Raw genomic sequence first — 25,921 nt, forward strand, 5'->3', positions numbered from 1 at the left:
CAATCAAACAGAAGGGCTTTGCAATGGCAGCAGGCTTATTGTTACACATTTAGGTGACAGAGTTGTGGAGGCAAGATTAATGACAGGCAGTCATGCAGGTCATGATGTTTTGATACCTCGCATTACTTTAACATTGAAATGCAATAAGTATCCATTCATACTTGAAAGGCGCCAATTTCCAATCAAAGTATGCTATGCGATGACAATCAACAAAAGTCAGGGACAAACCCTTTCCTATGTAGGTGTCTATCTAAAAAGACCTGTTTTCTCACATGGCCAATTATATGTTGCGATTTCCCGTGTTACATCAAAGAAAGGTCTCAAAATTATCATTGAGGATGAGAAAGGCAACTGCACAGATGAAACAAGGAATGTTGTATATCGTGAAGTCTTTGCCTCATTTGCTTCTGTGCAGACTATTTAATACCATATATCACCTTATCTGCTGAGTAGAAATGGTCAGTATTTTGACTATCTATACATACATTTTATTTGTGATGGATTCTAGAATGCCACTACAGTGTTTGCCGATGTAATGATCCGTATGTTGGTTTCTGCATGCCAATTTATATATCATGTTTTAAGTTTATACTTTTCTCTATTGTTTGTAAGTTTTGCTGTAATATAGTTGGTAATTATATTCTATTTGTAATGCCAGATTTCATAGTAATGCAACTTATCTATATTCACTATTATGCAGATACACACAATGCAAAAATCTAAACCGCGCAAGCTGTACCTCTCAGACCTCACACATGGACCAACAGCAGACGCAGTTTGTGTGCGTGTGATGAGGAAATGGAGCTATGATGGTAAGAACCTGGTGGTCCAATCCGCTACATAGGTCTTGTGCTTGCAGATGAAAAGGTAAATTTCAATGTTTTTCTCAAACAAATATTGACAATCAAAATACACACTCAAAATTATAAGTATGTTACAATGCAACTACATTTCCAAATTTTTGTACCATACATTTTCCTATGTTATAAGCACATTTATGTAGTATCTGTATTATGTAGGGAAATTCCATTTATGGTCATATTATAGAGAGAGATGTTCAGACCAAAGGATCTTTGCTTGAGGTTGACAGCACATACCACATCACAAAATTCTATGTGAAGACATCCAAGCAGACATATGTTCCTTTTGATAAGGAGTTGATGATTGAGTTTACATCTTTCACCAATATAAGTGTGGTCAAAAATCCGCCGAATGGTTTCCCACGGTATGTCTACACCATCACTCCTTACTCGCAGATAAATCTTGTCTATCCATCATCAACAAAATACATTGGTATGTTTAAAAAAAATCCTTAATTTATTACTACAACTCATGTTACCCAAAACCATAGCAGCACACAAATTGACAGTTAGTTTTTGTTTATTTTATATATGCAGATATATTAGGCATCATCACTTCAGTTGAAAATGTGGTGCATCAGCGCATCAGGAATAAAGAAAAGGTGGTTCCAATGAGAGAGATTCTCATAAAAAACCTGAGGTAAGACATACACACAAAAAATTATATCTATTGTGTGAGACAAAGAGAAAGAAAGAAAAAAGAAAGAACATTGAAAACACAACATACACACACACAAAAAAAAGTAATATGGCCTATTCAACTGCATTATCATCTATTAGATCCTATTATATTGCAGTGACGAGGAACTTAAAATTACGCTTTGGGCTGAACATGCAACAAGTTTCAAGTTACCTGATACATCAACCTCAGAACCAGTTCATTCTATTGTCGTTCTCTTTGTTGGTTGTTTACCAAAAACCATGGACCGTATGTTCACATATTCTTCACACGTTACTATATTTACCCTATATACCTAATATTCCACTGTATAAACTTTTGCTCTTATTTGACCAAAACAGGCAAAACTCAGGTAAGTGGAGGAAATGGTTGTCGCTGGTATTTTAACCCAGACATCAAAGAGGCACAGGCTTTTTACAAGAGGTAAACTATAAGTTTTTTCCTCAGATTAGTTGATTATATAAATGTTTTACTTATGACTCGCAAACTCATAATACCATCTGTCTGCTTTATCTTCCAAATAAACAGCCTGCAGAAGAAGCCTGTGCCAATATATCAGGCACCTCCACCAGATCCCAGTTTACAGGAACCAGTACTCCCAATTATATTAGAACACAAAAAGTTAAGCGAACTTAATGATTTGGATCCATTTGAGTTCCCAGTAAGTTATCATCGTTTGTGCTTTTTAATATATTTTTACATTCTTAGTCACCGGCAGTATTCTTTATGAATATTTTTGATTATCTTATACACTACAAAATAAAAAAAGTATAGAACAACAAAAAACTCAGACCAAATAATATCGAATTAGTCCATAAATCCTAATAAAAAAAGATACATAAAGATTTAAAAAATGAAAACTCTGAATATATATTTTCTTCAAATTTATGTAGGAACAAGGTTGTAAATGCACTGTGACAATCACATCAATTCCTCCAGAAAAGAAATGGTGGTATATTGGGTGTGCAAAATGCAAAAAAGCTCCAAAGGAAGAAACATCAACATTTTGGTGTGGACCATGCAAATGTTCAGAAAGCAAGACACTGTAAGATCTCTCTTTACTTATAGCAGATGCAACCTTAATTATACCAAAAGTTTTTTTTAACATTTTTTGTTAAATTTAGAACATGTCTAATGTCGACAGGTACAAGTTCTCATTTAATGCTGCAGATGATACAGCTGAAGCACAATTTTTTGCATATGATGACCCAGCACGTAACATTATTCATCGAAATGTAACTGCAGTGCTTAATCAACTCAGGAAAGAATCTGGTTTCCCGCGTTTCCTAACAGATGTGATCTCAAAAAAATACACTTTCAGTATTGGTTTATCAGATGACTCATTTGGACAAATGGAAGACAGAACTTATGTTGTCAAATCAGTCATAATAGATCATCAACAACAAGCCCATAAAGCAAAACAACAATTGCTTATTGAGCCATCTCCTAATACTTCGACAATTGTACCTGCTATGATGGACAATATGCAAACAATAAAATCTAGCACCCAATATGAGCCAGCAACTCCTATACCAGATATCATTAGCAACGAAGCTTCTTTGGTACATATATTACATTTAACTTTGCATATTACATGCTCATTTACTCTTGTATTTCTTTATGTACCTATTTTGCTCGTACTCTTCGGTTAACAATGTTTCTTGTTATCTGTACCAAATGCTACACCTGATGCAACACCTAAACCAACTGAAACACCCAGGTAAAGTTCCTCACCGTTGCTATCTATATAAAGAAATCATAGAGTTTCATTTATACTTATTATATACTCACTAATTTTTCTACAAATCACCGAATGTCATAGTATTAGTATGGATAAAGAAAAGACACCGGTTCAACGAGCTTTATTTCCACATGATGTTAACATAAACAAGGTATGATAATTAAATCTTACTCTATCCTTAACTGCATTCTATAAGACTAAATGCACATTTAAAGTAGAGTCAAATTACAGGAACAAGCACAATCATCTATGAATGCCACTACAAGCACTACTGAAATATTATCCACAGATGTCCTTCAGGAGTAAGTATTTCCACAACATTACCAACATTAGTGCTTGTATTTTTTATTAACAGTGAATAAGTCCTAATTGTTTACTTAACTTTTACTGTTCATATCTATGCTTTAAAAATAGTTTCCCTAGTGTCATTAAGCAGTCTAGACACAGTACATCAGCTCCAAACACAGATAAGGTATGTCATGAACTATATATTGTTCACTTTATCTTTATATTTGATCAATTGTGAGTGCTAATATCAAATTAACATCTATTGGCTATGAAAGTTCTACCATTTCTATTTAATTACCATTTATCTTCTAGGATATGGTTGCTGCTGAAAACCTCCAGTCCGATGATCTTCCTTACAACTGCCTGAACCAACAATCTCATTTGCCATTAGAGCATAAAGCCAAGAAGTAAGTACAATTTTTTATATGTTAACCCAGAAATGTTTGCATGCCAATATTAAAATTGCTCCAACTATTTTTATGATTTATTAGGAACAATAAACAAAACATAAAAATGATAAATCTATTCACATGATAATCTGTGAAAACCTTCATGTCGACATTGACCTCATTTTGTTGTTTTATGATCTATTGTAAAAAAAAACAGGCATAAAACTGATGAATCTATCAAGCAGGGGAGGTCTTCTAGCCGGAAATCTACAGCACCAGAACCCACAGAATAGGTAATTCGAATAGATTGACACCTATATAGATAGTGTAATTTTCAGAATTAAATTAAAACAGAATATATATACACTTCTCAATAATTCTTTTTAATATTTTATTGTAGGTCTCATAACACTGGAGACGTGTGGCTCTTCCTTTTGCAGTATTGTACGAGTTATAGCATGTCGCTCGTCGTTTATGCTCACACACAAACGCTTTAAAAGTTATGTTTGTGAAATATTTGTTGTGCTATTTGCTGAATTATCACTATTAGTTTGTTAAACAGTTGTTGAGACCGCTAAAAAATATTATGTGTGGACGACCTTATGTACATTATTCAGCCAACAATTATGTGTATGTGGATACGCCCAAAAACAATGTGTGTTGCTCAGCGGTTAATTATAATTACACTTTATATTAATGGCGTACACTAGGTAACGGGATTTCGCCTATATCAGGTACACTACTTAGTATTACTATGTTCATCCCTGCACCCAAAAATAAAGTATTTGTGTAATGACCCTTATTTTTTATTTATATTGCTACTTTTCATAACCTATACCAAAAAAAAGAAAAAATGGTACATTTTGTTTTTCATCTACTACGCTGAAAAAAAAACAACCGTTATCTTATTGCGTCAATCCCTGAAAAGTTTTCATAAATAAACTACCGTACACGCAAGAAAATATTTTTTTTCGACCAAAAACCATACAACACATTTTTTTATACGCTATATTTACAAAAAAAAACAAACCTATAACATATATTTTATAGAAATTTTTCAGAAATGAACTATTGTCCAGTTCATGTATATAAATAAACAAATTATGCTCAAATCTAAGAGATTAGCATAGCAAAACAAATTATACTAATAAACTCTTTTCAGCCCACTGACATTTCAGCCCATCTTAACAAAATAATCCAAAACTATTTTAAGCATAAAAAAAATACTCTTCAAGATTTTTCAGCCCACTTACATACAGCCTCTATTAAAAAAATAAGCCAAGCTTATTTTCTGAATAAAAAAAAAGAAGCCCAACATCTTAGCCCACAGACAAACCTAGCATAAAAAAAAAATGCATTCTAACCACGATTCCCCAATCTCGCGTCTCACCGCTGCGCCGTCACTCTAGAATTGTCTTCGCCCTTCTCGCTTATCTCGACACACGCCGTCCGCCGCCGACGTCGTCCCCGCCGCCGCGCTAGGCGCTCTACGCATTCTCGAGCTTCCTATCACCGTACGTATATCATCCCCACTGGCCTACACCATTATTGACTGCTACTCCATCTTCGCGTATACTGATTTCTTACGATTATTCCCGCATATTGTCACCATTACTACCATCCAACTCTTTAATCCTCACCGGATTTCAGATGACACTCTTTGTAAACATCACAATACGGCAAGCACCAGGGATAACTGAAACAGATTTCCGCCCTATCTCCATGCCACCGCATTGTTTTACATTACTCTGTTTCTACTTTGATTAACCCTTAGATCCCTATCATAAATATTTTCCCTTATTTGCAGATTATTTATTCATTTATAATTTAACATATGCAGGCACCTAAGGATATAACAAAACCAACGGCAAGAATAGAGCTTCCAGAATGCCTACTCAAAGTAAGCAAATAGCATTTGAGATTTTAACTATCGCCATGTTATTAAAATTTATATATTCTAAACATATAACATAAATATAACAACATTTGCATGTTCTAATATCTTGTATGAAAATTTTCAAAGCCATCTTACAGTTGTTGGCAGAATGCGACAGAGGCAAACACGTCCAGCGACAGTGTCTGAAATCACTGAAGACATCATCCAGTATCTCAGTCCACATTTCTATATGCAAAATATTAGATACGTAGCGCCATATTTTATCATTACTCTGAGAACAGCTAGCAGCCAAAAACATCTTCTTTCTTTGCGAGTTCTTTGCACTGCAAGATTCAACATCGATGTCTTACCATGGTGTCCCGAATATGAAACTACTAAATTACCATGGATGGTACCACGTGACCCATTTGGTAAATATTTTAAAGATTTTCACTACTCACACATTTTTAAAATTAACTGGGATATTAAATATAGTATTTCCCTTGCCAATTTTATAGATACCGCTATTTTTATTTCGTTACATATTTAAATTATTCTATCTTGCAGACGAAGCAGCAGCAAAATCGATTATCATCATAGATACTTTGGATCAAAATCCCATCTTGCATGGACACAAAAATATGCCTCTGATTCAACCACGTGCCTACTACAATGATGGTAAAGCTCAAAAAACAAAGTCATTATAACTTTACGTAATAAACTTGGTATCATAAAACATAAAGACTTTTACACAGTACATTTAAGCACTTTATTAACCTTTCTCTTATAATCTCTCTATGTATATAGGTACCCCCAGACTTCAGAGGCCCATACCACCACCAGATTTTAGCTACCTCATGATTCATGAACTACATCAGTTTTATTATGACAAGTATAACAGCTTCAGCAAATGCAGACAAGCTTGCTTATCAGTCTGTGATGTCGTGCATCTTTTATACGATGAACTGTTATTGAATGTCTACAATGTCTACAGCTGTATTGGAGACCTTCAACAGATAGCAGACAACAACACAAGAATACAGGTTAAGGAATTAGATCACCGCTTAAGATACCGAATAAAATATGCAGGACAAGACCTAGAGACAATTGACAATATCATAGGCCTTTCCTTACAAAATTACGTTCCACGTATTGAACTAAACAGATTCATAGATATTCCTTCAGCTATCCAGGTAATATCACGTTTCAAGTGCTAATTTATGTTCCATTTAATATCTATATAATTATTTACTCATCATTTTTTCTTTCACCGAAACATGGACCTGTACCAGCTACATACACTACTAATCTGAAGGCAGTCCTCAATGCTGTATTTTCGCATATTTATCAGGCACAACCAACTATTACCACAAACTACACACCAGGTGGATATTTTCAGACATCTATTTGGGGTCCAAATTATGCTCACTCATATAATGCGCCCAAAAGTATGAATCTATATGAAGCAGAGGCAAATGCTATATATGATCTCTTAAAACATACAACAAATGTTCTTGGATATACCATTGTCGACGACAATTATGAAACACTGAATCAGATGGTATGTGAAATAAACAGATACAATGCTGAAATTAATGAATTACAGACCTGTGCTGAAGATGCTCAACAACTCACTCACTCAATCTCCCATGCGATTGTTCAAAGTCATCATCAGCTTATTAGCCACGTCAATATTGAAGGTCTACTAGACCTAAATGCTTCCATGGAGCAACTTATAAAACCTCTAGGCCAACACTGTGGCGACATCGTTTCTGCCTACACTAAGTTCAAAGAAACCAAGGTGAGCACAACATAATTCTTCTTTGAGAACTATATCCTTATGTTTGAACCACAGTTTACCCTTATATTTATAAATGTACAATCCATAAAATATGACAATATACAGTTAAATGTGAATGTGTACAGAACATGTATCACTCCGTCAAGATTGAGGCAAAGATTCTTCTTTCACCTTCCACATAAACTCCAAGGATTCCAATCAATCAGGTATATAAACAGTTTATATACGCAGTTGTAAGTACTAACATTATCCAAAAAAATATATTTAACATGAAAAAACTTGCTCAAACTATTCACCCAATCATGCTTTATTTTCCTTATCTCTTATCCTTTTTTTTATTCCACTATTTTTAAATAGCTACTACTCACTATTAGTGCAATAATAAAATTAGACTAACATTTAGACCGCTTAGATATTCACTCAATAATTTTCTTTCTTCATGCACAGATTTGTCTCCTGACCACGCCATCAACTTCAATTATTACTGCAATAACCACCGCTACAATCGATGCTTCAGTCACGGCAACAGCAAGATACTAAAGCTATCAGCTGCTATTTTTTTTACGCCAGTCTTTTCCAGTGTAATATTTACTGTACTATGCTCCCAATCAAATCTACTGACTTAAAGATGCTAAATTATACTAAGACTTCCATGTTTAATCCAAAAACCAGTTATTTACTTACTTAACAACCCCGTGATGTGTAACATCTATCTGCTCATATTTACAGTTACAACATAAGTTCTTCATATGTAAATAAAAAATTATAAGTTGTTATAATATATGGAGACCGTCTAACAACCTGCGACTTTATCTACCTTTAACACCATATTCCAAAATACTAAATCAATAGAAACACATCAAAAAAGAAAACCATCCAAAATAAATACATCTTTTCTAAAAAATAAATACAGGAAAGGCCCACCGAATATAACCAATGGCCCATATACCCCAACACAGATGAAGCAAAACGACAAAAAAGGCCCAACAACTACCTACTGAATCACAGATCACTTAACATAGTCTTTCTTCCTCCTGAGTCTTCCCCTTTCCTCTTTCATCGTGGTTCTCTAATTTCCGTTGACGTTGTTCTCCAATTTCCTGACGCCTAACCTCCACGCACGGATCTCCATCTGCGGCTAAGGCATTCATTTGCGACCACGTTGTGCTCGCCGCGTATTGCCGTAACCCCGATTATCTCGCACGGTAAGAATCCTGTCTTCCTACATCTTCATCCTCTCCTACCTATTACAACCCTAATTTTTTGGCTTACCTATGTACAGAAATCAGCAACAGATTCACACTACGAAACCAGCGACGAAATTGAACCAGTGGATCCACTTTACAGGCCGCACATAGGGCTCCTTCAATCAATTCCCCGATTCTGCAACCATAGTAAGTACAAATCCACCGACACACCTCGTTTGGTCTCCGCCTAATCAAGTTTTTTTATTATTTCCTTCAAATTGTTATTTCATCTAAATAATATATTATATACAGCACTCACTTCAAACGACGCAATGCAACCAGCAACAAGCAGTCAAGGTACTACATTAAAAAAAATTTTTTGCCCAACTTATTTTTAGTTGTAAGCTAATTTAGTCATGTATGGAAAAAATTCCATTCATACATAAACCAAAAGTGTTTTTTTTATAACAAAAATATTTTCCCTAATTTATTTCAGGCCAAAATCTACAATTTGCTGTCATTGGTAGACTGAACAAAGAACATGATGCATACAGTCTAACCTCACAGCAGATTAGAGAGCACATTGCGTATGCTTTGATCATACCCATTGATCCATCAGACATCATACACATACCACCCAATTTTATTATCCAATTAGACAATGCACATGTGCAAGAAGCTGTCCTCGCAGCACACCCACTGCTACATACAAACTACTTCCAACTAGAGATACTTCCATGGTCTAAAGAACATGAATGCTGCCAGATACCATGGATTTCAGGTAATTGAAAATTTATTATGCCATTCATAATTAATTATTCCTTTTGTTATTTGTTCCACTTTAAAAAACCTTACATAAATGCACAATATGGGTCAGAAACTTCAGATATAATCATCGATCCTCTAACAATACTCCCTGTTATATCATCGGCAAGTACCTATAAAGGTTTGTATTACATCCACACTTTCCATAATATACAACCCTCTTTACATTTATCAACAAAATTATAATGCTTTCAATTACAGGTAACAGCAAGTTGAAGGACACTTTTGCTTCAAAGATTTCCAAAAACTATGACCTCCGCGCACCTGATTACAGTTTTCTGCTTATTGCTGAACTACGGCCTTTTTACTACATGAAATTCAATATCTTTATGAAATACAAGGATCTCATCATCACAATCCACAACGCGATACATGATTTCTATCCCACCATAAACAGGCAGATTTCAGATATATATAGCTACATTCAATCCCTTCGTACTCTTTCAGCTCCTGACATGTTACCTCATGTTTATACCTTTGCTCTTAACTTAAAAAACATTGCTCTATCCATGGACACAACTATAGCAAATATTGACGAAATTGCAGACAGAATGTTGAAGGACACTAGACCGCGCCTAAATCTCGAAGGCTTCAAACAAGGCCCACCATCATCTCAGGTAACAAAAAAAAACACATCTTTTACTAATGACTCTGCTACACATTTACAGACTATTCAATCATACTATAGTTGAAAACTAATATATATAAAAATTATCTCTTCTCTACAGATACCTGTTCCACCAGAATATGCGAGCAGGCTGAAGACCATTTTTGTTGCTGCCATACAGAAGATCCATAGAACCAACCCTATTTTGGAAACAGTGGAAACACAAGAGCACACTTTTGAGACCTACGTTACAATTGGCAATTTCACTCGCAAATACTCAGGTGGCCATGAAAAGAGTGCAGCATCCATGGAAGCAGACGCAATTTTCTATTCACTCAAACACATTTCAAATGTTCTAGGATACAGAGTGATCGATCTCAATTATCCAACTTTAGCACTGATGGTGGCTGATATAGATACATGGAACAGACAGATCAATAGGTTGCAGTTTCTTCAGACACTCATAGTGAACCAGACAAAACAGTTCTATGAACAAATAGAAGAGTCATATCAAGAAATAAACTTTCAGCCTTTGAACCATCATCATTTCCAGCACCTTACCAGAGATATGTCTGCGCTTTTTAATATGTGTCACAACTACTGCTCCAGCATAAAGATGCTATCTCAAAACTGTGACTACGAAAAGGTAACTAACATTACTCAACGTATTACAATATCGATGCAAATGAAAAACCATCATGTTTCTCGCATTTACAGAGAAGATACACATCTGCCAGAATAGACACATATTCTCCATCAAGATCATATTATCGTTGGGCCCGAGCAAAAAGACCTCAAAAAACAACAGACACTATCTAACTACTACAAGATAAACGAAACAACTATACTTCTTTAAATAACAAATACAACTTTATTTGTAAATATACTAATATTTCCTTTGAATTATGCCGTCCTTTTTTGCAGCAGAACAACCATGTGACCATGTGGACTCCAGCAGAAAAAAATAGATGATGCTGCCTCCGTAGATAGTTTTACAAAAATAAATCCTTAAATTCCTCTATCAGTTGAGACCCTAGATAGTCTACTAGCCTTTTTATCGCACTATATTTGTAAAAAACCATGCACTTTGTTTCCTAATATATAGTATATCGCATCAGCCTACAGTGTATGATGAATTTTCTGTACTATTGATGTCATCTTCAGTAATTATTATTATGTAAAAACTTATCGGTTCACTAATGTCTATATACTTATAATAAAATACTCTAAATCTTATCATGAAAAAAAAATCACTCCATCATTACATTCTTCTTTAATTATCTTTTTATAATATACTATCTGCACGGTACAGATCTTAATATTTTTCTCTACAATCTTAGTAAAACATGAAAATGCTTAAACTATGACAATTTAAAATAAAAGTAGTAAAACGAATATATATATATATATATATATATATATATATATATATATATATATATATATATATATATGTGCGTGTATATATCACGAGGAAAAAAAAAACACACAACCGCACATATAGTCTAATTCATACAGTCAACCCAGGCCAAAGAAAAAAAGGTATATAAAAAAAAGGCTCTCTCCCTCATCAATACATTAGTCCAATCTCACGTCTCTCCCCATTCCCCACCACCTACCTAGAACCCTCCATCGCTCTTATCTTCTCCGTCTTGCCCCAATCCAGACCCCAAACAACGGATAAGCACCACTATCTCTCCCTCTCCTCAGCGTCAATCTACCATCACTACTACCACCTTGCGGTCTCCTCTGCGAAAACAATGGCGTCACTAGCACCCCCGTCGCCAACCCCTCTTTCTCTACAGATGAAGAAATTCACCAGCTAAATCCTCCTGCTCCTGCTACAGTACATCCTACTTCTCCCCAATCTCCTTGCGTCCTACCGGAAATCCGCAGATTGCGCTCACCTTTTCAGCTGAATCGACCAATTTCCCTACAAGACAATGACAGCGCATCTTCAAAAGGTAAATAACTTACACTTTTCTCTTTATCTCAACCACAGCTTAGATTTAAAATATGTGTCTTCAAACCCGCAACAAATCCCTTACATTTATATATGCTTTCACTATTTTGAATCCTATATTATAGAACATTATTTCCAACACAACATGTAAGCACATTAAAGTAAAGTCAACGCAGCTGAATCACCAAAATCCAACCGTAATAGGATTCTGCATATATTATAGCCCAGTTCAGTTTACACGTGCATTTATTTACTGTTACTTTATTAATAAACAGATTTATATTAACTCCTACACCATTTCCTCCGTTATTTACTTTTTTTCAGGGAAAAAATTCCTAAAGACAATCAACGACAAAAGAAAATGATCCCTTTCAAATATCCCAACCTGACAATCATTGATGAATCAGAAGTAGAACAAGTTGCTTCTGCTATATTAGGTCGTGTGATAGTTGCCAGAATTCCAGATTCAGCTCGCCAGTCAGTTTGTCATGACAACATAAGAGATGCACTTCAAGAAGAATTTGAGATAGATATAGAAATAGAAAAGATCTCACGATTCGGTCCAGATTACCTCATCTTAGCAGATTCACCAACCATAGCAACGCAAATACTGAATAAAGGATCCCTTGCTATCAATAGTTTCACCGTTGCATTGCTGCCATGGACTACAGAATATGGCTCCATTACCGTACCACTCCACACACAATTACCAAACATTCAAATACCGCAGGCCCAAGAACAAATAGCACCATGCAACCAACACGTAGCAATTGAGATTTCTGGACTCCCACCACACCTATGCTATCAGTCAACACTACACCAACTTTTCAGTAGGATCTGTGCTGTTACTGACATAAAATTCATCCGAGCCGATCTGCAGCCCTACCAAATACAGATGACGTTGCCCCCAGCAACACATATCACCACCAGCTTCAAAACCAAGCAACCAGCAACACAGGTAACAGATATTTTTTTCCCTTCCTACACATAAAAAAAAACTTACAGAGAACCTGTCTCTTTTCAAAAACTGCATGATTCAAATTGACACTATTTTTATGTTCACTAAACAGGCCACGGTAATCAAACTACTTCAGGAGTCAAAGGTACATACTCTGTCACAAATTAAACATACATTTACCATTATCAATACAACAACACTTATCAATTCTATATTTTTCTATAGAGTCGCCAGAACCTAATTCAGATCATGATGGTACGTGCATGCTACTTCCAATAAACTTCGAATCCAGTTCGTACAACATGTTTATAATGATACAAACATTTTTACAGTTACACCACGAAGAAATTCTGATTCTGATGAGTACGAACCGGGTTGGGAGTCAGACCGCAGTTACTGGAAAGCAGACTAAACGATCGTATCTCCGGCACCACATGAACGAAAAAAGAAGGAAATAACTTCCAATCTTATGCCGACCTTTTGTAACAGCAATATCACTCCGTAAAATAGGCTCTCCCTGACAGAAGACATATATATCATGTTATGTATACCTATGTGATCTCCCACCTATGTCTTATTGTGATGTATCAAACCTAGAATGAACTCTTATAATTATATATCCCCTCCTACTATGCAGCACATATATTTGCAAAATCCATTCTTATTAATCTTGACCTTTATTCAGAGCGCCCTGGCGCGCAAGGGCGCGCCACTCCTACTAGTATTCATACATTTTAAGGACGAGTACATATACATGGCGGCGTTGAGGATGAGTACATATACATGGCGGTGTTGATACATGTGAAGTACGTGTGTATTGACAGAGTAGATACATGTTCACGGATAGTATGAATACATACTTGTTTGGATATGAGAGTATATATACATGCTAGATGAGTTTGAAGTATGAACTCATACATTTCATGGAACGTAAGAATCAAGGTATAATAAAAGTGTATATAATTGGACTGTTTTCTGAATCATCTAGAGAAACATTAGGGTGTGCTCAGCAATCAAGATTAGGCAGCTGATGTTGCGCAGCACTACTTGCTACTACATCTTTTGGCTGATGATCGGAGCTCCAAGAATGTCGGCGATCTGACAACTGCTAGCATTTTCTAATAAATCTCTACTGGCCGCCGCTGCCGCTGAAGAAAATTTTCTGTATCTGTGTTCCATGATATCTGAATCAAACAACTCACTCCATAATAAGGATTACTCCATCTAGATTAATCTGCTGAATTTAACAAAAAAATCTATGGAACGAATGCAACAAGCAGGGGCCCGATCTACAATACTAATAGAAATTAAACTTACCTAAGAATACATCGGAGCGATTGACATACTGCACCACTGCCTAGTGCCAACCGCCGCTCTGATCTTGAGTCCGCGTGCGGGGCTTTGTCGCGCCGTCGCTGGGGCCACCAATGCAAGCGCGCTGGCCTGGCCACGGCGCCATTGAATGGAGCGAACTGGCCGATGCAGATCAAGGGGCAGCGGGGGGAGGGCTGCTGCCGCTGGTGACCGGAGAGGAGCTTGTGAGTTGGAGTCTCGAAGGGCATGCGGGGACTGTCGCCGGTGCCGCCGCCTATGGAACCGTTTGCTTATGGCCTGCCGAAGCGTTTGCTGATGGCATACGATAAATGTGGACCGAGGAAAGTCGATCTCGGGACTGGATGGTAATTTATTAGGGAAGGGAAGGCTATATCGGGTCCAATGCCCGCTCGCCCATCGGCCCGGTAAGTGTCACTAATCTCATACGCACTCGATTAGTAAAAGATTTCTGCCTAGTTGGAGGAGGGAGTAATTACTCTTAGGGAGTAGAAAATTTACGTGTGTATATATATATATATATATATATATATATATATATATATATATATATATATATATATATATGGTAATGGTCCACATATTTATCTTTTAGTTTATCTATTGCTAACTGTTGTGCCTGCATGATGTTGTGAAATAAATGAAAAGGTCTCTAAATGCTAAAGGATGGATTTGTTGCAAAAAATGAGACAACTCTAGACTTCCATTTCGATTATATCTTGGGAAAGTTCAATGACTAATTATTTCGATAGTTGTACACTCTCTCTCTTCATCTCAGTTTTAAACCTACAAAAGGGGGAGAGAATTAGGGATGAGTTCTTTGTCATGTTTTCTTGCAGGGGACACCGTTGACATTTTTGGCACAGCTGTGAAGCCAATTATTCAGTTCTATTCTACTGCTTCAACAGTACAAGGTCAACAATGGTTCATAGCTATTGTGCGATCAGGACTTGTGTACAAAATCAAATATAATATTAGGATTCAAAACAAGTTTTCTATTAAATGCTTTGAAACTAAGAGGAATGCTGTTATTTGGCATGTCGAGTTGTTTCTTATAGCCTGAAACTTGTAGGGAAAGACAATCTTTCCACGTAGGATAAGCCAACTCCGTGTTAGGAGCATTCTCTAGGATATTATACATGTTAGTTTCCTTGCTAAAGTATATAACCTGCATTTTATGCCTTTTACTCTGGTGCATACACTAAATAGTATTCCCTCCATTCGAAATTATAAGTCATTCAAAAATCTTGGGAGTCAAAGCATCTTAAGTTTAACCAAATTTATATGATAACATAATAATATTTATGATATCAACTAAGCATCATTATGTTCTTTATTAGTTATATTTGAAAGAGCATCTAGGCCCTAGTGATTTCGGTGATTAATGACATTGTTTATTACTGTGACTAACGTGTGTTTTGCAGAGGCAAAGTCATAGGTAAGGTCATGGTAAATAGGTACTCGATGGACAGGGACGTATATGCCTACTTAATAGCGGAAATCGTTTCGGTTTTCAAAGGATGGATGGACATCATCAAGACTAGACTAGGTCTAAGTGCCGTATGGTGAAGAAGGGCACTTAGAGTAGTTTAGGACTTTGTTTTCCTTTGACCGTATTATTAAGAGGGGCTTTGATCTAGTAGCTTGACTTAGGCAAGGCTTTAGGTTTAGGTGTGGTGCACACTTGGTAAACCTAGCACTAGGCAGCTCAGAGATAGTCCTTAGATCGAGAGGAACCAACTTCGTTTAGGAGCGATCGCGTTTCGACGAAGTTAGGGTGCCCAAGGGGGCACCGAACGCTGCACCGGACGCTCTGTGAGTGCGTCCGGTGAGGTCCTTAGCCGTTGGTACAGTGCCGTGCTTAGGGTTAGGCACCGGACGCTGGCACCGGACTCACCGGGCAGCGTCCGGTCCCTTACCCAGGGAGGTTGCAAACCTGCCAGGAGCACCGGATGCTAGCACCGGACGCACCGGGTAGCGTCCGGTCCCATGCGCAGGGAGCATGTAAATCTTCCCCGAGCACCGGACGGTGCACCGGACGCTGGAAGTTAGCGTCCGGTGACCTGTCAGTAGCAAGTACAGTTAGCCGTTATGAAGCACCGGACGCTCGGAGCAGTGCGTCCGGTGCAACATAATGTGCGTCCGGTGACCCCGTTTTCAGTGGAAAACGGTTGGCTGACCTTTGGACTTCGTGGATAGTATTTATACTCCTCCACCTCGTCCATGAGAGGTCTCTTGCCCATTTGAACATCAGAGAAACTTGTTGTGGAGCAAGAGAGTAGCAAGAGCCTAGAGAGGATTGAGTTTTGAGTGATTTCTTGAGAGAATCCTTCTCTAGTGAGTTCCAAGAGTCAAGTGTGCATCCACCACTCTCTAGAGCCTTGTTTGGGTCAAGTGAGAGTTCTTTGCTTGTTACTCTTGGTGATCGCCATCACCTAGACGGTTCGGTGGTGATTGGAGGCACGAAGACCGCCCGGAGTTCTTGTGGGTGGCTCGTGTCAAGCTTGTGAGCGGTTTTGGGCGATTCACTGCGACGGAGTGTCGAAGAATCAGCCCGTAGAGAGCACTTGGTCCTTGCGCGGACCAAGGGGGAGCAAGACCTTGCGCGGGTGCTCCAACGAGGACTAGTGGAGAGTGGCGACTCTCCGATACCTCGGCAAAACATCGCCGAGCATTTTCTTTCACTACTCCTTTACTTTCTAGCAATTACTTTGTGCTTTTACATTCTTAGAATTGCCATGCTAGAATAGGATTGGAACTAGGTTGCAAAACTTTTTATCCGGTAGCTCTCTAGGTCACACTAGGCACAAGGGGTTGAATTGGAGCTTATAGGTTGCTTAAATTTTTAGAGAAGCCCAATTCACCCCCCCTCTTGGGCATCTTGATCCTTTCAATTGGTATCGGAGCCTAGTGCTCATTATTTAGGCTTCACCGCCTAGAGAAAAGATGTCTAACGGGGATGGACCGCCACCCATGTTCGATGGGGATGACTTCCCGTATTGGAAAATATGGATGGAGTCATACCTTGAGGCATGCGATATAAAGTGCCTAAAAGCCGCGACCGAAGGGTTTACCCCTCTGGCAAAGGACACCGCTCTTACTCCACAAGAGCAAGAAAACGAGAAGTGGAATGCGAAGGCCAAAAACCACATCTTTAGAGGCCTTTGCAAAGAGGTGTTCAACCGCGTTCGGAGCCACAAAACTGCCAATGAACTTTGGAAGGAACTTTGTGCGCTCCATGAGGGATCAAAGAGTGAACGCGAGGAACGCTATCACCTAGTGATGAACAAGCTTAATACATTTGAGATGCTTCCTAAAGAAAATGCTAATGAAATGTATTCTCGCTTGAATGTCATTGTAGAGGAGCTAAAGGGACTTGGGCTCACTCAAATGAGTGCGGCGGATGTAGCAAGGAAAATACTATGTGTGCTTCCCTTTGAGAAATATGGGCACATAGTAACGGTGCTTCATCAAGGCGATCTCTCCACCGCTACACCAACCGCCATATTGGGGAAGATCAATGCTCATGAGATGTACATGCACATGAACCCCCAAGATGGCTCCTCGTCGGCCAAGAAAGAAAAGAAGGACTTGGCTCTCAAAGCTTCTCACAAGGGCAAAGCCAAGAAGATTGAAGTTGAGTCATCAACTTCAAGTGATGATGATGCATCTATTGCTCTCTTGGTGAGAAGAACCACAAAGATGTTGAAGAAGCTCAACAAGAATTTAGTCAACTTTGACTCCAAGAAGAAGAAGTTCTTCACAAGTAGCAAGAGGAAGCCCATCTCCGAGATGGATTGCTACAATTGTGGTGAGCTTGGTCATCTTGCTCATCAATGTCCAAAGCCCAAGAAGGACAAATACAAGAAGAAGAACAAAGAGCAAGATAATTCAAGTGATGATGAGAAAAATGACAAGAAGCAATACAAGAAGAAAGGTGGTAAGAAGAAGGAGCACTACAAGAAGAAGAATGGCAAGGCTTACATAGTTGGTGATTGGCTCACCGACATTGAAAGCTCAAGTGGTGACTCCTCCGGCAATGAAAGGGGATGATGAGAAGGTTGCCGCCATTGCCATCAATGCTCCCTCACCATCATCTTCACCACCATCTATATCCTCTACACACCTATGCCTTATGGCCAAGGGTGACCGGAAGGTACAAAGTGAGGATGAGAGTAGTGAAAGTGATAGTGAATATGAATCACCTTCTTATGATGAACTTGTAAAATTGCTTAACAAGTACACAAAAGTCATAAGAAAATCTAGAAGTGAAAATGAAAAGCTTGAACTTGAAAATGAAACACTTCTAGCAAAGCTTAAGTCTAGTGATGAGCTTAGAGACCAAAATGAGATCATGACCACTAAGCTCAAGGAGCTCAAACTCTCTCTAAAAGAGCTCAAAGAAAAACATGATAAACTTGAGAGTGTTCATGATGAGCTTATCACTAGATATAGAGCAATGAAGGAAGAGCTAACAACTCTAAAAGCAAACTATGACAATCTTGAAATTGCTTATGAACTTGCAATTGATGAAACACATGTTGCTACTAACAATGTTGCTAAGCTTGATGTAGCCACATCTTGTGATGACTTACTTGTGGAGAGCACAAGCAAATGTGTTGATTGGAAGGGCAAGAAAGTGGTAGTGGCCAAGAGTTATGAGGACACTATCAAGCTCAAGGATGAAATTGTCATGCTCAAGAAAGAGTTGCAAGATCAAGCCAAGCACAAGACCATCGAAATTGAGTCACTTGATCAAGACAAGAAGCTTGCATATGAGAACAAGTTGCTCAAGGAAAAAAATCAATATCTCAAGCTTGGTTTGATGTATGACAAGCAAGAAGAAGATGAGACATTCATCTTGGATGAGTTAGCAAGCAACAATGACCCAATCATCAAGAAGCTAACTCAAGAGAACAACAAGCTCAAGAAAGAGAAGGAACATCTAACCATGGGGTTAGCAAAGTTCACAAAGGGGAAGGACCTTCAAAGTGAGCTTTTCATGAACACCGTCATGAAGATGGACAAGAGTGGGATTGGCTACAAAGCTCATCAAACAAAGCTCATCAAGTCACTAGCCACTCATGATCAACCAAGCAAGCCAAAGCAAAAGAGATGTTTTGAGTGTGGTCAAGAAGGACACTTTGCTCATGAGTGTAAAGCACCACTACCACCACCCTTGCCCAAGCATGCAAGACCATTTGCCTTCAATGCTCACTACATTGTAAGAAAAGACAAGAGTGGCAATGTCAAGGTTAGCTTCATGGGGCCGCCCAACAAGCAAAGGCCAAAGAAGATTTGGGGGCCAAAGCAACTAGTAGAGAAGGTCAAGGGCCCTAAGCAAATGTGGGTCCCTAAATCTCAAGCTTGATCTCTTGTGTGTAGGTGAACTACAAGACCGGTGGATCACATTGGGTAATTGATAGTGGTTGCACTCAACATATGACCGGAGATCCTCGGATGTTCACCTCTCTTGATGAAGATGTTGACAACCAAGAGAAGATCACATTTGGTGACAATTCTAAAGGCAAGGTCAAGGGACTAGGAAAGGTTGCTATATCAAATGACAACTCCATCACCAATGTGCTCTATGTGCAATCATTGAGTTTCAATTTGCTCTCGGTTGGACAACTTTGTGATCTTGGATTTGAATGCCTATTCAAGAAGAAGGAAGCAATTGTGACCAAGGAAGATGATAATGAAGTGATATTCAAAGGCTTCCGACACAACAACCTATATGTAGTTGATTTCTCATCCGATGAAGTTGATGTCAAGACTTGCTTATTCACCAAGACTTCACTTGGGTGGTTGTGGCATAGAAGGTTAGCACATGTTGGAATGGGCACACTTAAGAAGTTGATGAAGAAAGAATTGATTAGAGGCTTGAAGGATGTGACATTTGAGAAGGACAAGCTTTGTAGTACATGTCAAGCCGGCAAGCAAGTTGCAAACACTCATCCAACCAAGGCCTATCTCTCTACTTCAAGAGTGCTTGAGCTACTTCACATGGATCTATTTGGACCAACCACATATGCTAGTCTTGGAGGCAACGAGTATTGCTTGGTCATAGTTGATGATTTCTCCCGGTACACTTAGACATTCTTTTTGCAAGACAAGGCCGAAGTTGCATCTATATTCAAGAAGTTTGCAAAGAATGCCCAAAATCAATTTGATGTCAAGATCAAGAAGATTAGAAGTGACAATGGCAAAGAGTTTGACAACACCAACATTGAAGAGTATTGTGATGAAGTGGGAATCAAGCATGAGTTCTCCTCAACATACACACCACAACAAAATGGGGTTGTAGAAAGAAAGAACCGGACATTGATCACCTTGGCAAGAACAATGCTAGAGAGTATAACACTTCGGAGAAGATGTGGGCCGAGGCAATCAACACCGCATGCTATGCTTCAAACCGGCTCTTTCCTCACAAGTTCCTAGAGAAGACACCTTATGAGTTGCTCAATGGGAAGAAGCCCGATGTCTCATTCTTTAGAGTGTTTGGATGCAAATGCTACATCTACAAGAAGCGCCAACACTTGGGAAAGTTCCAAAGAAGATGTGACATTGGCTACTTGGTTGGCTATTCATCAAAGTCAAAGGCATATAGGGTCTTTAACCATGCCACAAACATGGTTGAAGAAACATTTGATGTTGAATTTGATGAAACTAATGGCTCCCAAGGAGCAAGTGATAATCTTGATGATGTAGGTGGTGAACCATTGAGGGATGCCATGAAAAACATGCCGGTGGGGGACATCAAGCCAAAAGAAGATGATGATGATGTGCAAGTCATTGAGCCACCATCCACCTCACATAGTCCACAAGATGAAGACAAGGATGTGAGAGATGCTCATGAAGACACTCAAGTCACTCTTGAGCAAGCGGTGGCACAAGCACAAGATGTTGATGCTCCCCAACCTACCCCTCAAGTGGCACCAAGAAGAACATCACATCTCCTCCAAGATCACTCTCAAGATCTCATCATCGGGAGCCCATCACGTGGTGTAACTACTCGTTCTAGACATGCTTTATTTATTGAACATATCGCTTTTGTGTCTCTTGAAGATGAACCAAAGACCATAGAGGAAGCTCTTCGTGATGCGGATTGGATCATGGCCATGCAAGAGGAGTTGAACAACTTCTCTCGCAACCAAGTATGGACACTTGAAGAGCGACCCAAAGATGCAAGAGTGATTGGAACAAAGTGGGTCTTCCGGAACAAGAAGGATGATCAAGGCAAAGTGGTGCGCAATAAGGCAAGGCTCGTGGCAGAAGGCTTTTCACAAGTGGAAGGTCTTGACTTCGGTGAAACCTTTGCACCGGTGGCAAGACTTGAAGCAATCCGTATCCTACTTGCATATGCATCTAGTCATGATATCAAGTTATTTCAAATGGATGTGAAAAGTGCTTTTTTGAATGGATATATTAATGAGCTTGTCTATGTTGAGCAACCCCCCGGTTTTGAAGACCCTAGGTACCCCAAGCATGTCTACCGGTTGTCCAAGGCTCTCTATGGTCTCAAGCAAGCTCCTAGAGCTTGGTATGAGAGGCTTAGGAACTTCCTCATTGAGAAGGGCTTCAAGATTGGGAAAGTTGACACAACACTCTTCACCAAGAAAATGAATGGGGAAATCTTCATTTGCCAAGTTTATGTTGATGATATTATTTTTGGCTCTACTAATGAAGATTTTTGCAAGGAATTTGGTGATTTGATGTCCAAGGAGTTTGAGATGTCCATGATTGGCGAGCTATCCTTCTTCCTAGGATTTCAAGTCAAGCAAATGAAGGAAGGAGTCTTCATCTCTCAAGATAAGTACACACAAGATCTTCTCAAGAGGTTCAAGATGATGGATTGCAAGCCAATCAAGACTCCCATGGCATCAAATGGGCATCTCGACTTGGATGAGGGAGGTAACCCAATTGACAAGACTCTCTATCGCTCCATGATAGGAAGTCTCCTCTACCTCACCGCATCTAGGCCTGATATCATGTTTAGTGTGTGTATGTGTGCTAGATATCAAGCAATGCCTATGGAATCTCACTTGATTGCCGTCAAGAGAATTCTTAGGTATCTAAAATACACACCTTGCCTAGGTTTGTGGTATCCCAAAGGTGCAAGATTCCAACTTGTAGGCTATTCCGATTCGGATTATGCCGGGTGCCGAATTGATAGAAAAAGCACATCCGGAGGGTGCCACTTCCTAGGTAGATCACTTGTCTCTTGGATGTCAAAGAAACAAAATAGTGTCGCCTTGTCAACGGCCGAGGCGGAATACATTGCCGCCGGTGCTTGTTGTGCACAAATACTCTACATGAAACAAACTTTGCTAGACTATGAAGTAGTACTAGACAAAGTACCTTTGTTGTGTGACAACGAAAGTGCCGTAAAACTTGTAAACAACCCGGTTCAACACACCCGCACAAAACATATTGACATCCGCCACCACTTCCTTAGGGATCATGTTGCTAAAGGTGACATATCACTAGAGAATGTGGGAACGGAAAATCAATTGGCGGATATCTTCACAAAACCCCTAGATGAAGCTAGGTTTTGTATGTTGAGAAATGAACTTAATGTGCTTGATCTCTCTAACTTCACTAAAAGATAAAAGTTGTGTGTTGAAACTTGTAAATAGCTTTTGTTTTGCATGTCATGCATACTTAAAACTAAAATACAACTTGCATGTAGGGCTTGTCTAACATGGTTAAGATAACCCCCCTTTTGTGTGTGAAAAAGAACCTTGGTTCAAACTTGACAAGCATTAGTTTACTTTCAAGTATTGCACTAACAACTCATATCATGTGCATGCTTGTTAGTTGACCGTTTCTTTTCGGTTATTCTTTGAGCATCCGCTGTGTTCGTCCATAAATAGGGGGAGCATTCAAAGCTCATTATGATTCAAACCCCTAGCTTTATGGCCATATGATGCTCCTTGGTGATTTCTCGAATTTTTTTCATAAAAAAAACTACTAAGCCTATGGCTAAATATTTGTGAAAATTTGAGAGTTTGAGAGAAGTCACTCATACCAGTTCCATTTGGTGTTTATTTGTGTGTCCTTGAAGATGGAACTTGGTTGGGTCAAAGTCGGACGTGGTGCTTAGTTGAAAAAATGCTTAGAGGAGCACCGGACGATGCACCGGACGCTGTCTCGGTGCGTCCGGTGCGCTGTGAGTGCCAGACTGCACTCACCGGATGCAGGAACAGTGTCCCTGCAGCGTCCGGTGAGGTGCGTCCGGTGCTCACCTGGCGTGACCTGAAGCACCGGACGCTAAAGCCAGCATCTGGTGCCCATCATCTGGTGCAGTGCCGAATTGCATACCTCTCTGCGCATGAGTCCGGTGGTCACCGGACGCGTCCTGTGCCACATTAAGAGCGTCCGGTGACCCCGCGGCGGGCGCTTAAAGCCCGCGCCCAGGGACTTCACGCGGTCGGTTTCTCTCTTCTTTCTCCCGATCTCCGCCCGCGCCCAAGCCCTATCTCACCGCCGCCGTGCCCTAGAGCCGCCACCATCGTCAGATCGGTGAAACCCGGCGCCCTTGGAGTCTTCCCCGTGCCCAGATCCGCCCCGAGGCTCTTCCTCTCCACCCTCTTCTCGCGTGGATCCAATCTCGCGAGGTTTCAAGAGTTTGGGGTGAGTCTTTTGATCCATGCCCTTAAGGTGTTTGAGTTTTTGTCTCAATGGATTAGAAAAGGGTTGTTGACCTCGATCTTCTCCGTTTCCCCTGTGCAGCACCTTAAGGAGAGGTTTCGCGTTCTCCGGCAGCCTTCGATCGCGATATCTCATCTGGAACGCGTCCCGTCTTGGATCGTAAGCCGTTCGCGCCCGTTCCTTATCTTTTCTTGCGATCTATAGGGTTTTCTCACCTCTAGCTATTATGATTTCTTATATATACCCTATCTTGTCTACTCTCTCCAGCGCGTTGATCTCCGTTGTGAGTTGGGCTTTGTCGGCAGTTCGTTCAGTCGTTTGCTCTCGCAATGGCTCGTACCAAGAACGTCAGTGGTCCGGCTGCTGGCTCAGGAGGTTCCCCAGGGGGTGATGGTGGAGGTGATCCTCCCCGTCGCCTATCAGCCGCAGAGAAGGGCAAGGGAAAGAAGTTGGCCACCAAGAAGCGCAAGGCCAGCGACAGAGAGGCAGAGGTGGCCGAGGCAGTTGCAGCAGCAGCCGAGGCAGCTGAGAGGGGTGGACGGTCAGGTGCCCTGAGGATAGGGGCAGATCTCACGCCACGTCAGAGGCGTGCAGTACTTGAGGCCGAGGCTCGTCATGGATCACCTCCATGTACTATTATGCTACGAGGGCAGCGTGTCAGGATCAACGTCAGCGAGCCAGCTCAGTAGGATCCAGACACTGAGACAGAGACAGAGACTCAGGGAGAGGATCCAGCAGAGGGACAGGAGCAGGAGCAGCACCTGAGGAGGTCGACCCGCACTCGTACCCAGGCCACTCCTATGACTGGTATGCAGGGCCAGTCTACCTCCGCTGCTCGTGCCACCCCAGCCAGAGGCACTCCAGCTTCTCGTCAGAGACCAGTCAGGATACACAGAGACCTCACCCTTGTGTCAGCCAGAGAGATCCAGCAGCTGCGGTTCGTACCGTTTCCCACTTGGTTTCCAGCTGCTAGGGATCCCAGAGCCGGTGCCAGGTTCTACACAGTCGTCCAGGAGGACATCTACGAGGCACTGGTTCGCTCTCAGTCTCAGTTCAGGGAGCACAGAGTGATAGACCTTGAGATACCGGGGAACGTGGTTGGGGCAGATATCCATCAGTACTTCACCTACCTCCACGGCCTCCCAGAGTTGCTGGCTCTCCCTGGTACTTACTGTGAGCAGTGGGTCAGAGAGTTCTACGCGTCAGTGTGGGTTTCTCCGGATCATAGTTATATTCACTACGCACTGGCAGGCACCGATTACAGAGTGACAGCTCAGAGGGCTAGAGAGGTACTGGGTTTGAGAGCCTACTCCACCAGGATTCACCAGCTGTGCTACGGGAACGTTGAGCCTCCCCGACGTCATCACGGTGGTGAGATACCACCAGTTGACTTCGTGGCTCCTTGTTTCCGTCCACCGTTTGGAGAGGGCTCCAGCCGGAAAGTAGGAGACTTGACACGACTAGCTCGGATCCTCGACTTTGTGTTGAGGAAGACCCTACTCCCCAGGACAGGTTACAGAGATGGATTCACACGTATCCAGCAGTGGTTAGTTGCTCACCTCATCTCCCAGACGCAGTTTGACTTGTGGGATCTGATCGTCTCAGAGATCGAGGACACTATTTTAGAGAGCTTCAGGGGACGGCGTCAGTTGCCGTACGCACATTGGATTACTCTTCTTATTCTCCGTGCCAGGCCGTTACCCCTACCAACTCACTTGCAGAGGGAGTTGATAGAGTCAGACACCGTCTTCCCCCACTACG

The 25,921-nt window shown here is 40.3% G+C and overlaps 1 protein-coding gene and 1 long non-coding RNA gene across 2 annotated transcripts; both read left to right on the plus strand.

Annotated features, from left to right (window-relative positions):
* Nucleotides 2,439-4,598, plus strand: LOC110434306. Its single transcript, XM_021458150.1, has 8 exons — nt 2,439-2,584; nt 2,684-3,101; nt 3,362-3,431; nt 3,512-3,582; nt 3,695-3,752; nt 3,881-3,975; nt 4,175-4,250; nt 4,358-4,598. The coding sequence occupies exons 2-7, from the start codon at nt 3,052-3,054 to the stop codon at nt 4,248-4,250; spliced, it is 420 nt and encodes a 139-aa protein (XP_021313825.1). The 5' UTR covers nt 2,439-2,584; nt 2,684-3,051; the 3' UTR covers nt 4,358-4,598.
* Nucleotides 13,291-13,735, plus strand: LOC110434618. The gene is made up of 3 exons (XR_002452161.1): nt 13,291-13,319; nt 13,400-13,429; nt 13,507-13,735. It is a non-coding gene; the product is annotated as an uncharacterized LOC110434618 (long non-coding RNA).

This window comes from Sorghum bicolor, chromosome 4, assembly GCF_000003195.3.
Source record: "Sorghum bicolor cultivar BTx623 chromosome 4, Sorghum_bicolor_NCBIv3, whole genome shotgun sequence".
NCBI lineage: Eukaryota > Viridiplantae > Streptophyta > Magnoliopsida > Poales > Poaceae > Sorghum > Sorghum bicolor.